Raw genomic sequence first — 15,070 nt, forward strand, 5'->3', positions numbered from 1 at the left:
AGCATGCTACGCATAATGGAGAACTTATAGAAACTAATAGAATTACTTTGTGAAATTGAATGAACTCGAACAGTCATTTCCTTGTCCATGGACAACTCTAAACTGGACCTGGGAGTGAGATATGCTCAGGATCCTGGAATGAATACCGATCCTTGACATTTGAAACGAGTATTCGTGTTAGATTTGGGAAGTGACGCCAGGTAAAGAAGGACCATGTTTTGGGTTCGATTTGCTCCAAAGACAACGATTAAGTTGGATCACTGAGTTGAAGATTCCGAGGAGAGCGTCATCCCAAATAGCAATTTAGAACTACGACTCTCCAGAGCCCATGCAAGCAAGTTTTTGTTGAAAAAGTCCATCCAAACTGAAACTAAAGGTCGGCAAGGCTTTTACACGAACGAGATGGACCCACTGGCACTCTTTCACATTCGCTTTCACGATTATGGAAAAAGTTGGTCTATGTGAAGTCGTTCCATTCAGTACATACTGGACCAAACAGTGCTTAGTCATACTGTGAATAGGATGAAAGAGTTGTCCCATTTTTATCCCTAAGAACCTCTCGTGCTTCGATCAGATTTGAAAGATGGTTCAAAACAAGCTCAGAACAGAACATCTATCAAATGATTGGATTTTAAAGGAGTCCTTCAGAGACTTATCGGAATAAATAGGTTGCGTGTTTAACGTTGCAGTCTTCCGCTTGCGCTCAAAGTTTGCTTTTAGATGCTACTGAGATTGGCGGTAAACGTTATTCTCTACCGATTAGTTGGCGGTGGCACTTTTTTAAACTTAACCTAACCTAATCAAACCTTACCTAAACTTACCTAACCTAACCCAACCTAACCTAACACGATATTAATAACCCTTAAAGTCTTTCTCTAAACATTTTAACATTTGGCCACAAATTCAAAAATGAGCACAGCCAACTAATCGGTGGAGAATAACGTTTATCGAGATTGGCTGGTATTATCGAATGAAGTTCAAAAATCTGAGTAAGAGACTCTTACAGTGTGGCGGACAAGCAATATCCTGTTAATCTAAATTTTTTGTATAATGTCTGAAGGTTTTAAGCAAGGAGAACGCTTTGTCAGTGAAATATTGACATTTTTCCTTGGAATTGTTGGGTGCCAAGGTCGGGGGAAATTAGAGAGCCCTTGATTTGGACGTATGTTCCATTATATGAACTTTCGATGCATGGAACTTTGGGCCTACATCTAGGGTCGAACGAAAGAAGCATTTTTTGCAGAATATCTTATCCCACCGCTACTGTGAATGTGATCCCAATCAATTTAAGAAGGAAAATTTATAGTTATAATTGAACTCTAAATTCAAGTTATATCTTATAAACCAGACCTTTACCTTTCGTATAGACCTTTTTTGAAAAATACATGACCGAAAAAAAACGAAACGAAAAAGGGCCCTTTGTCTGTTTTTCGAAAAATTACCGAAAAATTCATCAAAGTAGAAGGATATGTGTTGGGAATAACACTGCGCCTTTAACGTCCTTGCTGCTTTCATATACTATTGCTTGCTTTCAAATGTAAAGTAAAGATTGCTGACTCCAATAATGCGAGTCATTCTCTGCCACAACCACACCTTGGGTTCAAATGGCTTACGAAACCTGGTACCCTATGTAGTTCTACCCATTCTTTTGAGTTACATATGGAGGACCATCTCATCTTTGCCCCCCAAAAAATCTCGTTTACAATTGTGCTCCATGCCACCGCCAAAAGCACCCGGCATTAGTCATAAGGCATTTTTCAACGATGTTTGGAGAGATTGACAGATCTGGTACTGCCTAAACCGGTGTACCAATGGACATTTTAAAGGCAATTTTTGATTAAATAAAAGTCAGTGCAATCCACCAGGCCATCTCTTGCAATCACCGAAATAAAGGCATAAAGAAACCAATCAGGATTTTAAGCAAGCACCACAACTTCCAATTGTCAAAGGCTTCCATTGTTCTCCTAATTTTAGCTAAATTATGGAACAGAAGTCGCCATGAGAAAGGTCAGGGAGGAGAATTAAACCAACAACCTCTCACATGAAAGAAAACTTCTCTAATCACTGCACCACATCTCCTCCCTTATAATGATGTCTTCCAAAGGTGAGATTCGAACTGACATCCTTTGGCGAATTGTACTGCCTTTGATACATCAGACCACTCAGCTATTATATATCATCAACCCGAAAGCATATACATATTCGGAGTTCTTTCCGAGCAAACTAAGCTTGGGCTTCAAAATTCCCTCAGAAAACATAAATTGTATTTTGCTTGTAAAGGGCTCGTCTTGGATAACAAAACCGTCTATACATTGATGTTTACATTTCTGTCTTTCTTCATCTTAACCCTTCTGCTATTGTTAAACCCCAAACTTTATTGGGGCATTTACTCATTGTTCACCTGTTGAAAGAGTGCTTGAGCTGTTGAATAGGCTGCACGTGCTGCCATTTCTTTGGCAAAAACTCCAGTGCCTTTCGATAACCACCATTGTCTTCTTTTAATTGGAATGTAAAAATAGTTTTGTACATAGTTTAAAGTTAAATGAACATGAATGTGCAATTCTATGATTTTAAACATCCTCTGACAACTGAATTGACTCGTCATCATCGTCGTCAACTACCACTTCATTCAACAAGGGAATGGTTGCGTGGTATAATCCACCAAAGGTCTCAGGAACCCACATGAAAGCAATCGCAGTGAAGATTGTAGACCAAATACTATACGAAAATAACACTCCAGACATGCCGACTTGGTTTTGGAGAAACTCTGATACCTGAAATATAAATCGAGGTCAGTAATATCACTTCCCATATTCATTGTTAGTTCCTAATGCCTAAATATAGCCAATCAAATGGACGGCCCCGATCGAGATGACAATAGACACCTGAAAAACAATCATCGTCTAGCCTTTCATGTTTTCTTTCGCGCAAATAAAGATTTTTCTACGAAGAATCAAACCCAGATATTCGCTTCGTTACAACTAGTGCCTTGTGTTACAACAAACTCCTCCTCTGGTGAAACTAGAGGGCTTGTCACCCTTCGTACTTGTCTACTTAGTCATCTATCATGACTACCAGTAGAAATACACGCTCTGTAGCCTTTCATCTCATTCATTATCTTTATACCTGAATTGTAATCAAACAACTCCCGAAGAATAATGCAGTTCCACAGCTGTTGATGAAGGCCCGATTAACTGGAGTGAACCATTCCCCCAGAAGGATCCATGGCACAGGATTCATGCCCATTCCTACGCTGAACATGAATGAGAACAACCCACCCACTATGGTGAGATTTAAAGCTTCATTCAATACGGTGTTTTCCGTTTGCTGGAAGTGCTCTTGATATACCACACCCAAAGTGGCCACACTCATCGACAGAGTGACCCAAACAGCTGACACCAACATACACCGTCTCCGACCATATTTCTGAATGGTAAACACAGAAATTGCACAGCCCAAGGTCCGTAAGAGTCCAATCACCACAGACATGGCATTTTGATTGGTGTCAAAGCCCAAATCTTTAATGATATCGGCTGCAAAAAAGGTGATGTTGAAGAGCCCTGACATGGGCAATAAACCCATGAGGCCGATGGCGATGCAAGCCGGTCGAATCGTGTCCCTTTCGACTAAGACAAAGTGGGACCGCTTTGTCTCCACAAACTCTTGGTAAGAGGCTTCATTTTCGGCTCGAATCTCGCAAATCTCGTTCCCCACATCAAACTCCTGTCCTCGATACCACACTAGAGCATTCCAGGCCTCATCGACGAGGCCTTTCTTCATGAGATATATGGGCGATTCGTGAGAGAAAGCTAAGAGGCCAAAAATCGTGAACGGTGTTGTAGCCCCAATGAAGGCCGTGTATCGCCAAGGAACGTATGATCCGATGATGTAGACTATGGGTACGCCTAATGTGGCGCAAATGGTGGCAAAGGTCATGAACACACCCCTGAATCTGACATGAGAGACTTCTGCGACGAACAGAATGGCGGGAGCCACGGCCAATGAATCGGCTAGGCCGTGAACGAAACGTCCGCTTAATAACATTTGGGAGTTTTGGGCGAACGTGACCATCATCCAACCACAGATACTGATAAAGCTGTAGAGTTGCAAGGAGCGTCTACGCCCAATGATATCACTGATGGGCCCACCCAAGCCACAACCGATGATGTAGCCTATCATGAGCGTGCTGGCTAGAACGAAAGAAATGGCGAGGTTGAAGGCATTTTTTAAGTAGTTTCGAGAAATGAAGTCAAGACTTGGACATTCCCAGTAAATGTAGTTATTTACTTTCAATCAGCTTTGCCCCTCTTTTTTTTTGAAAGAAACTTATAGAAACAGCTATTTTGGCCAGATTTACTTTTGTGAGACATCTTCATTTCTTGATCAACTTCAATCCTCATTGAAACACCACCTTGACTAGGACAACCAATTTTCCATTAGTTTTGAATGGAATGTTTCTATGTAAGCATCATACGAGGTTCCTTCCCACTGACAAGTACGTTTTATTGCTATATTTTCGTTTCAGGTAACTAATGCACCAATCGTTTTCCACTAACTTTGCGTTGAACGAAGTAAAGTTGATTTTTGGAGCACCCTGTAAAAAGCTCTTGTTGCAAATGCTCACATCCTCCGAAACTGGTCAGTTTTTAACAACGTATTGATAAACAATTGAATAGAGAACCAATGTCCCCTTTAATTTGATAAAGAGACAATCAAATAACAACTGAAAACAAATTGGATTCATGCGCTCATATCCTTTGCGCTGTATCGATTGCTCCGCGAATCTTCCTTTATTAACTTACAAATAAGTTCCGGTTTGGTACGCCCTTGGACGGAGTCCCAAAATGGATCTTTAACCGGCCCCAAAGGTGTATATAATTTCTTGAACATTTCTCAGCGAGAGAACGAAAAGGCGATAAAGTAACCTCATAACTCTGTCAAAATTCTTGTTGGCATTTTCATTACAAGTTAAGAACAATTAACCTCGACGTGGGAGCAAGAAAAGCGAGGCAAATCAATTTCCTAAGGTAAGCAGTTCAAGGTGTGAATGTGATACAGAGCAATAAGTAACTTGGTTACACATTAACTTTGAACGTTGAACAGAAGTTTCATTGCAAGCTCTTCCTTTTGGACATGTGAGGCCAGATTTCGGTAAATTCATCTTTTCCCAGATTTGAAATGTAAAATGCACAAGCTATTGGTTCATTTTCTTACCAACCCAAGTAGCAGTGTCCATGCTAATGTCAAAATCATCGCGAAGTTGATCAAGCGTTGGAGAAGTGAATCCCATGGCGTATCCACCAGAGAGATGAAAGAGGTTTCCTGCCAACATCCCACAGATCTAAAACAATCGTTGTTGATTTCAATTGGTCAATGGCCCTTTTTTCTCAATCAAAAAGATGCTTACTTGAGTCCAAAGGGTCATCTTTGATGGTTCATGGTCATCGAATCTGTAATTTCATGTCAATAATTAGTGAACTTTGAGCACTTTGGCTGGTTTTGGTTTACCGAACGTCCAGGCAGTCGTCAGATGGCTTTGAAGGTGTGATGAGCTCACTTGTTGAATTCGCTTCAGCAAAGTTACGAGCTCTGTGAAACCTCTTGTGTTGTCTCAATCCCATGGTGAGAGCGATTGATCCATCAAAGCCGGCAAAATTTGTCACTGGCGTTTCTCCAGAATCATCTGTAAAAATGTACATTGGAGATGAAACGTTTGCTGGAACTAGGAATTCTCGAATGCATGGACGGGAACGAATGTAGCACATTTACTCTATTGTTAAAAAAAGAAATCATTTTCAAATCTAAATATGGTTTATGATTGTTTTGAAAAACGTTCTGAAAAAAGGTCATGTTCCAACATGAACTTGAATTTGAATGTAAATTTCTTTATCCTCGTTATTTTATTGGAGATCTTTATCTGAAAATCTGAAAACGAATTCCTTTCCAAAGCAGGTGTCACACATTTGAAATATCCATTTGATATTACAAAATTGGAATCATGTTTGTAAAAAAAGATATTGATAATGCAGAACATGAATGAAGTTAGAGGTGAATGAAAGAGATTGAGGAATTTAAGCGTTCAAAAATTTGTAAACTGAACCAATATAGTTGACGACAAAACATTTTAATTGTAAACTGTAAATTAAAATGAGTAAATGTGAACTTTACCAAGAATCCAACATTTATAAAGTGAAATCTCGTTTTAAAAACTTCTGTAACAGGAACAATCCTGATCTAAGCACCACTTTCATAGAAGCGATTTTTGGCTCTGAATTAGTTTATTAATTTGTTTATAAACACCAACCCAATATCCAACATCTGCATATACAACAGCAACCCTTTTTGGGGTGAAATGTATTGGATTTTTTTAAAACAAATTTGTGTCTTCCTGGTTAAAAAAATCAAGGAAAATTTTGAGATTTTGAATTTCATCCGGAGCTTCAATTTTAAAAAGTACTTGAACAATCCGACACTTCAAGATATTGAAAAAAAAAAACCTTATGTTGCAGGATCAATATTGCTTATTGCACTCATTAAAGTCATAAGTCATTCATTACTACTGCAAACTGACAAATATGGCAAACTGAAAGTCTGTTCGTTGTTCTCAAATCTGATTTCAGGGCTCCAAATGAAAACGAAAATGAAGCAAATTGCATGAAAATGAAATACTTTTGATTCATCAATGTGATGAAAAATTACATGTTGTGAACTGTTCTTGAGAAGGGAATCATTGATTCTCTTTTGTTTTCTATACCAATGCTCAACAAAATACAGTTCTTTGTTGGGTCAAGTATAGTTCACGTTTTCTTGAGGGATTCACACGTGGACCCATTTCATCGTTTCACTCTGTATGTTAAAACATGGGCCATAGTACTAAAGCTGTCAACCAAAGCCTGCGTCAAAGATGGACTGCAGTTGACATGCCTAATAGGAAAAAAAAAAACCGAACGTCATCAAATTGGAGACAACAATTTCCAAGTGCCTCAACATTCAATTCAAGCCGTCAGTTCCAATTGCCCACTCCACTCTCGATTTCAACTACCAAACAAAAAAATGCTGACCATGGGCTTCAAAAGATTAGCCGTAAATCATGTTGATGCAAAGTGCACTTAGGGATGATGAATGGCGATAACATGGTTAGACACGATGAATAAGTTTTAGAACTAGTGATCGTGTTGCGTTCTTTCTTTCTCTCCGATCACTTTGCATAATTTCATTGCCGCCATTTCTGGGGTTTAAAATATCATTCAACACATTTGATGTCTAGGATTCCAGAACCGGGATACACATAAATGAAATGGAAGTACTTTCATTTTCTTAAAATGCAAATTTTAAAGAATATTCCATGCTTTTCAAAAATGGAAATATTAGTAAAAAACAAATCGACGACAGATTTTATTTAATTTCCTCTTTAAAAATCTTGGTAAACAACTATCAAAAGCTCCATTGCATTGAATAATTACAAAATCAACTACATTTGTATCCGTTTCAAATGATGTGCAAAATAAATTTTCAAATGAAGTGCAAAATTAATTTTCAAATGAAGTGCAAATAATTAATTTTCAAATGAAGTGCAAAATTAATTTTCAAATGAAGTGCAAAATCAATTTTCAAATGATGTGCAAATTAATTTTCAATGAAACTGCTCATCACTAAGCATCACTTTAAGCCGAAAGAGACGGTTAGCAATAAGTTTGTGAAGACTTGAACTCTCATCGTTTTCGGCTGCGTCACGAGGAACTCGATTGCAAAAACATGAAGCTACGGCTAGCTAAAAGAGGGTTGGATATTCAGGGGAAGGGGAAACTTCACATTTCTATCTTCAATTTAAAGCACCCCATTCACGAGCCAATTTTTACAAAATGAGGGCACATTCTCATATGACTTACCCATTGCATCGAAACTTGGTTGAATATTCGAGAAAAAGTCGATGGAGCGACGCAACAAGTGTGTGTTTCCAAGAGCTGAAGCCTTTATACTAATGTCCTTTCGGTCTTTGTTGCCAACGACCGAACTAACCTTTCTAAATAGAAGAAAAGGATAGATAATGTTCAAGAAAAGAGGCTCGCTTTTCTTTTCAATTAGAGTCTGCTTATGTTAGTATTTAACGCATACTGGGGAATCTCACCGTACGCTTTCTGATACTGCAATTATTGTACTGGTACAAATATATGAAGTCAGCATTAAACCAGCTATTTATGAAATCCTTTGTCTTAGTATGGCTATATCGTAGGCTGCTCTCATGTTGATATCAGGCGAGAGGATCAGACAATCGGCTTGTCGGTGACATGCCAAAAACAGTAAGTGTTTTTTTAACAATACGATGTTTTTCCAATCTGCTATTTTCCATCCCAACATCCCATTAAGGTGAATCAAGTGCCCACAAAATAAACTTCAGGGCATCTTCACACGAAAGATGATAAAGAGTCACTAGCAACTCAACTAATGTTTTCAAATCATTCACATGAACTGAGTAACATTAAACTTAGTCGTCGGGATTCCTTTGGTTTAAAAAATACCAACACATTGGTACGATTTAGTTTCGGTATTTTTCCATAAAATCTCGAACTGATAGTGAAGTAAAAGTAAGGAAAAAGTAGAACCGCCAAGTTTTGGGTGTTTTTCTAATTTTCTCCAATAAAAATTGTTCTGGGGTGACAAACTTCAAAGTATCCATGAGCTTTGTCCACCCAGGGTTAGGGTCAATCTAGTGACCGTAAGGCTTAATGTGCGTTTTGAGAGCACCTCAAGCCCTCGAGAATCCAGGCTAGTTCGAACAATGAATGTCACATCTCTTCTTTCTTGGCTCTTCATTGTTTAAATTGCTTCCCTCTAATATCGTTAGAATACGTAGGCCTGTTATCCGGTTGCATCTTTCAAGTCAGTTGGACAAGTTTTAGATAGCATCCAGATCAACCCTATTCAAGGATTAGCTCGGTCTGCCACTCAAATTCGTTTGGTAGACAAATATCATATAATAGGTAATAATAGACGAATTAATAAATCTTCATTTTAATAGTACTGAGGATTACATTTCCCTGTAGGCTTGAAAGCCCGTGAAAAACCAAACAAAAAAAAAAAACTGTTTGGCACTTTTTGTGGAGAAGCACGTGCTTTAACAGGCTTGTGATCCGTTCATCTGGAATAATAGTAGAGGAACAGAGCCCAGATTTTAAAGCAAGGAGTGAATCTTAGATCGAGAAAAGATCCAACTCATCTAATATACGTAGTACGACCTTTTCCGATCTAAGATTCACTCGTGCGCTTTAAAAACCTGAGCTCAGGAGTTGTGCAAAATACTCGGAATACACCTTCCAGTAAGACTTTGGATGGAACTTTCAAACAAATTATTTGGAGCCTTCAAATCAACGATTTGCCTTTCAACAGTTCTTAGCATCTGCATCTCTTGTAGATCCCAAGAGAGCACCTTTGATTCGCAGTGGACTCACTTGTCCTTCAAAAATACTCTGTTGCTTGCCGCTAATCCTCAAAATTCGAACCTCAAACACACACGGAAGTAAACAAACCAGAATTAGTTCCACCGGGAGCTTGTCGGAATCCAGCTTAAGGACGGGTTAATGTCTATACATCTTTACCGACGGCTCAGATTTCTTAGTATCAAACAGATGGGAGCATAGGCTGTCCTTTTAGAGACTTGAGCCTACACCTAACTTATTCAGAGAATACAATTGAAGAAGTATTCTAAAGAAGCGTTTAAAAAAAGATTGCAAAAAGCCACATGGCTCCTCTTAATACATGATTGTAATAGCAATGATGATAATATGAGCCTCTAAAGAAGATGACGCTGCATGTATGTGTCTGCTAATAGCTTACAGATTTTTTTTTGTGTTAGAAGTGCCCTTATTTCTTTCAAGAATTTTGACATTTTTCTCTATTTCCAACTTTGTATAAATTTGGCAAAAGCTTTGCTCCACTTACTTTTCAATTTCAATACTGGCCCATTAAAACCTTAAACAATATTTAAAACCTAAGCATAACCCATAGAAGGAACTGACTTGCAAAAATCATTTCCATTAATTTATCTTAAAGTTGTGAATGATCATTAGTTACATAGTAAGATAAGCAGGTATGATATTATTTTCATGCTAAGTTTAATCTTTTAAAACCATTTTAAATAACTGTTCTAAGAATGATATTTAAAATATAGCAATGGTATATGTAATCCAATTTCTATTTAAATAATTGGATTTACATTTATCAAACACATTTTTCCTTGCAAATAAAGCACAACGTCCCTCCTCATCTGTGGTGATTTTTTCTCTGCTTTAACTTTTGGTTTTCCATTGAGTTAAACACAGGGCTAGAACCGTTACCGAAAAAAGTGACGCGTTAACGTTATTTTTGTTTTAGAAAAACTGCCGCGTTGCCGACACAGTTACTTTGAAAAAAAAAGATAGTCCTAAAAATGAAAAAATTTTTTTTTTCATTTTTTATATTTAGAAAATATGAAGTGAAAACAAATGACGAATATACGGGGGTAAAAGGTGAAGAATGTTGGAAGATCAAAATTTATTCGTTTTGACAAGCATTTTTTTCATCCTAATTTTCATGATTTAAATTGTTAACATTAGGCAAATATTCCACGGGTTTGAGGAAAGAAAATCAGGGTAAAATTTTGAGGCTAACGTACAGATTTCCGTCATGGCCAACTAGCAGTGTCACAGAAAAAGCAAATTGATAACCATGTCGCAACCAACGTGAGTTTGATAATCACGTAACCATTGAATGGTATGTGCTTCAAACCAGACATGTAAACATACTTAAAATGACTTTAAACTGTCTTTAAACTACAAAAACTGAAAAGGGCTAGTTGGGTTTTCTTGATAAAGCAAGAATTTGGTCTAAACACGATCAGTCTATACTTTTTTGATAATGATATTATTCGTAAGAAAATTGTTTCAGACCCATCTTGATCAAATTTCAAGTAATTTGGTGGAAACTTGTTATGAAACTATGGTTCTCACTCTGGGAATGACCCTCAATGCAAAGTAGACATACTGTAGCTCTGAACTACAAATTGTTCTTTAACTCATTTGGATCCTTCATAATCAGGGATAATATATCTTAAGCGATATGACACCTGTTTAATATGACTATGTTGGATGCTTTTGCAAAAAAAAATAATTTTTTGGAGTTCAAAGTTCAAATTGAAATCTAGTGTACTGGACTTTGCTATTACTTTGGTGCCCCTTAAATTAATGCCTGCTTTTTATTGCAAACTTCCTAATAAGTAGAAATTTAAACTCTACTAAGAGATAAGTCAGATAATTTTGAGCCAGTTTTTAATTTCACTGATTTGAAACAATTTGATGTTGTTTGAATTAATATGATGTTCATGGGTATTTCATTTAATCTTCTGATTTTCAAAATTATTTTCAGAAATATTAGTATATGGACGGAGTTGAATATCAAGGAGATCATTATTTAATCAAAAACACTTAAATGTACTATTTAGTATGGATAATCTTGTTTTATTGATACTAGAGTGGACTGTCTTGATTCAACGCAATGGTCGAAGTTGAAGGTCAGGGGAAAGCCGTGTCGTTTCCTCTCTTTAGAGTCCCTAGTTCGGTCTCGAGTCCGAGTGCACTCGAGTCTTTTACTCAATTTTGGAGACATTGGCCGAACTCGAGTCGGGCTCGTCAGAAAAAAAATATGTTTTTATTTTCAAAGTTCGTCTAGAAACGGACTTTATCTCGTCATAAATTATTCCTGTAAGAAAAGCAACCCTTGAAATATGATTTCATTCGCCTTTTAAGGCTTTGTAAAAAAGACGAGCCTTCTCATGCATCTAGAGTCCAGTCAAAGCACAAGTCTTTAGCCGGATTCAGGTCTTGCAAAAGGTCAGGAAATCGTAGGACACAGACGCGTCGCCAACGGATTAGAATTCTAGAATCCATCGCACAGACAAAGAAGGAATGGTGTCATCGAAAAACACATGGTGGAGAGGTGGAGGAATTTTAGTTCTAAAACGCACCTGGTGGACCTAATGAATATGTCACTAAACTATGAGGAAGACCTCATCCACAGAATAAAGATGTTTTACTATCTCGACCCTTTGAGTGGTAAATATACAACAATAAAGAAAAAGCTTTTGACCAAATAACTTGCACCAAACGCTTGACAGGCTGACGTTATATATAGTGACCGGAACTTAAACCAAACATTTGTGAAAAGGGACTCAGATTTGCTCTGGATCCGAGAGTGGTCTACTTTACATATATCTAGACCGCCATGATCCGTTTCGAAAAAATGAAATGTTACGCGAGTCGCGTGTTGGGTTGGACCCTTTTCTCGGACTCGAGTCCGTCCCAAAGCGAGTGAATCGAACGCTCGGGCGAAGTCCGACCTGGGCTAGATTCGCCCTAGCCCTAATCTTGACTATCAAGCTCTAGTAAACAAAGTGAAGCCAGACTCAAATATTTCAGGTCTTGTAGTGGGGTTCCAAATACTGATTTCAGAGTGAGAGGATGTATCTTCGGGGTGCCTTGGGCATTCCGTATCCAGTTCGATGGAAATCCAGCCGCCCCTGCCCAGCCACCACGCTGGTAAACCCGCCCTGGGCGGCCCCGGTCCATCGAGGCGGTTACCTTTACGCTAAAGCCGCGCACCGGGATATTTCGTGCAAGAAGAGCAGGATTTGGCCAACCGCGTACACGTCAATCCATTCGGTCCGGCGGAACTTGGCCGCTTGTGTCCTCCCCGGTCCTTTGAGAGCATTGAACCGGGACCTGGAAGGCTTTGGCCAACGGTGTGAGCAGGACATACTGGAGCTTGGACGCGAATGCGAGGTACAATCCGCCCTAATTTGAAGCAAACCAATGCTTGGGGTCGGAAGAGTCGATGAATTCGTCACTTGTCCGGCCTGGCGCGGCCAGAAGGCCTTGCGCCCAAGAAGGTCTCGTGGCCCATTGCGTACTGAACGGAACCAAGCCGAGTATTAGTCGGATTTACCAGCGGTGAGCTGTTCATGTATGGCCGGGATCGCCGGTTTGTTATTGTTGTCCCCCTAGCCATGACCCGATGGAGCGGGCCGGCCCAGGACCCCTCCAAGCCCATCAGGTGGATTCTGCCGAAGCCTGGCTCACTTGACCTCGGGGACCCCGCCCATTTTTGGACATCGGGCCCAATGGATGACGGATGAAACGCTGGGGTGGGGTCGGATGGCATAAGGACCGAACGCCTAGCCGTGCCAAACCCGGACCAGGCCTGGTTGGTTCCAGTCTTCCACGGTTGTACAAGTGGTTCTCCTCAGCCACGGATGCGGATATGACCGTTGGCTGCTGGCCCCCGAATTGTGGATCGGGCAAAGGTCCACGAGCGTGGCGGGTAATAAAGGTATCATATGTTCTTCGTCAAGGTCAAGAGACGCCCAAAGGCGGTTGAATGCATCGAGGTGTGTAAATTGAGAATAGTTGGGCACGCGGCCAAACTGCCCACGGCCGACGTTTGTTGTTGGACGGAACCGTGGCGGGAATTGGTGCCATCCGGGTCGCGGCTATTCCCAGTATCGCAGTTGCTCACTATAACCCGCCTGCATAACATCTTGAATAGTGTGAGTTACCCGCGTACGCAATGACACCTGGGCGCGGGATTATGCCATGAAAAAGAACGGCTTTGGCCAACCCATAGCCAGAAAGTTGCTACACGCCCAGACTTGGCTCGCATGGAGGTCGAGATCTCCGAGGGTGTGGAGTGTTTGGATGTTGGGACATTGGCTCAATGATTGGTCTGGAATGATGTTCATCATATTTCTGACCAGGATAGCCTCATTTCCGGATCATGACTCCAGTCGCCAAAAACTGTAACACCGCCAAGCAGAGCGTGGCGCTTCAACTCGGAGGGCCTGGAATGCTTTGGTGGACAAGATATATTTGAAGACACGGGTTGCCCGAACTGCTTCGGCGGATCGCAAGTGCTACCCATTTGGGAAGGTACCTCCAACGTGATGGAGTTGGACGTCATCCGCGCCCTGATCAAGACTAACGGTGAGCGCTTCAGGCTTTCTGAGGCCCGAGTTTCGCCGTGGCCTGGTTTTGGCCTCCAAGTCAATCTCGGCACGATCCAGGAGTCGGCGGAAGCCATCCGAAAATCGGCGAGAGCTATTTTGCACTTTGGCCACTGAGCGGCCAGGCATCAGTTTGGAAAAAGGCTTCACGAGATCTGAGTGTAAGCTTGGCCACACATTAGCATTGGCCACGTTATTGACTGAAACACGAGCGGCTCAGTGAATTTGCTCGGAATCCGATGTTGTGAACTGAGACATTGGGCTTCAACGAGATTTGGTCCCCGGTGAGCACAAAGTTCAGTCAAGGAGTGTATGAAGATGATGTGAAAGTTATTCAGTCTCTGAGTTTTTGATGGATATAAGCCCAATGCGTTATTTCTGAAAGATGAAATATTAATATATTTTTATTCGTTATAAATGTCCCAGAATGAGATTTTCTTATCCGCTTAGAAGCCGCCGGCAATCAGAATCTTAATTTCCATGGAAGCAACCGGTTTACGGGCACATTGCACAGCCCAATGGTTTCCGGAGTGAAAATTTTCAAGGGCACCCCAAAGGCTTCAATTGGGCTGGTTTGACCCACCGAGAAGACTCGGATTGGTTGAGTCCCCATGGCACGCCGAGCCCCACGATTTTTTCCGCCCAGAATTTTTCTGATTTGAGCGTGGAGAAATCCCCTTTGGAAGGGAATCTCCCTCTGACACAACAATTTCTGTGAAGTTGCCTTTTTGTATCTTGAAACGGAGACGACATACTCCTGATCACCGCCGATAAATCCATTGGGGCAGGGACGAAGAGTCGAATCCCAAAGCCGAATCGGAATCATTGGAGCCAATTCAAATTTGGCCAAAATGAGTGCGTTCCGGCCCAATCCCATAAATGAATGCACCCGTTCTTTCTGATCCGGAAAGATTCGAATTTGATCCTCAAATCTTACTCACTTCACAGACATCAAAGTTTCCGAACACTTCAGGAGTCGCAGACCTCAGAAGAGCCAGTTTTTCACTTGGGCCTCGTCCTTAATCACACACTTGGATATCC

At 40.4% G+C, this 15,070-nt stretch overlaps 1 protein-coding gene across 1 annotated transcript; it reads right to left on the minus strand.

Annotated features, from left to right (window-relative positions):
• Positions 1 to 2,473: 2,473 nt before the first annotated feature.
• LOC131885086 (facilitated trehalose transporter Tret1-like) lies at positions 2,474 to 5,692 on the minus strand. Its single transcript, XM_059233022.1, has 5 exons — positions 5,509 to 5,692; positions 5,408 to 5,450; positions 5,215 to 5,341; positions 3,127 to 4,190; positions 2,474 to 2,774 (listed from the first exon to the last, which is right to left on the minus strand). Exons 1-5 carry the CDS (start codon positions 5,619 to 5,621, stop codon positions 2,571 to 2,573), a joined length of 1,551 nt encoding a protein of 516 aa, XP_059089005.1. The 5' UTR covers positions 5,622 to 5,692; the 3' UTR covers positions 2,474 to 2,570.
• Positions 5,693 to 15,070: the final 9,378 nt, after the last annotated feature.

This window comes from Tigriopus californicus, chromosome 1 (genome assembly GCF_007210705.1).
Source record: "Tigriopus californicus strain San Diego chromosome 1, Tcal_SD_v2.1, whole genome shotgun sequence".
NCBI lineage: Eukaryota > Metazoa > Arthropoda > Copepoda > Harpacticoida > Harpacticidae > Tigriopus > Tigriopus californicus.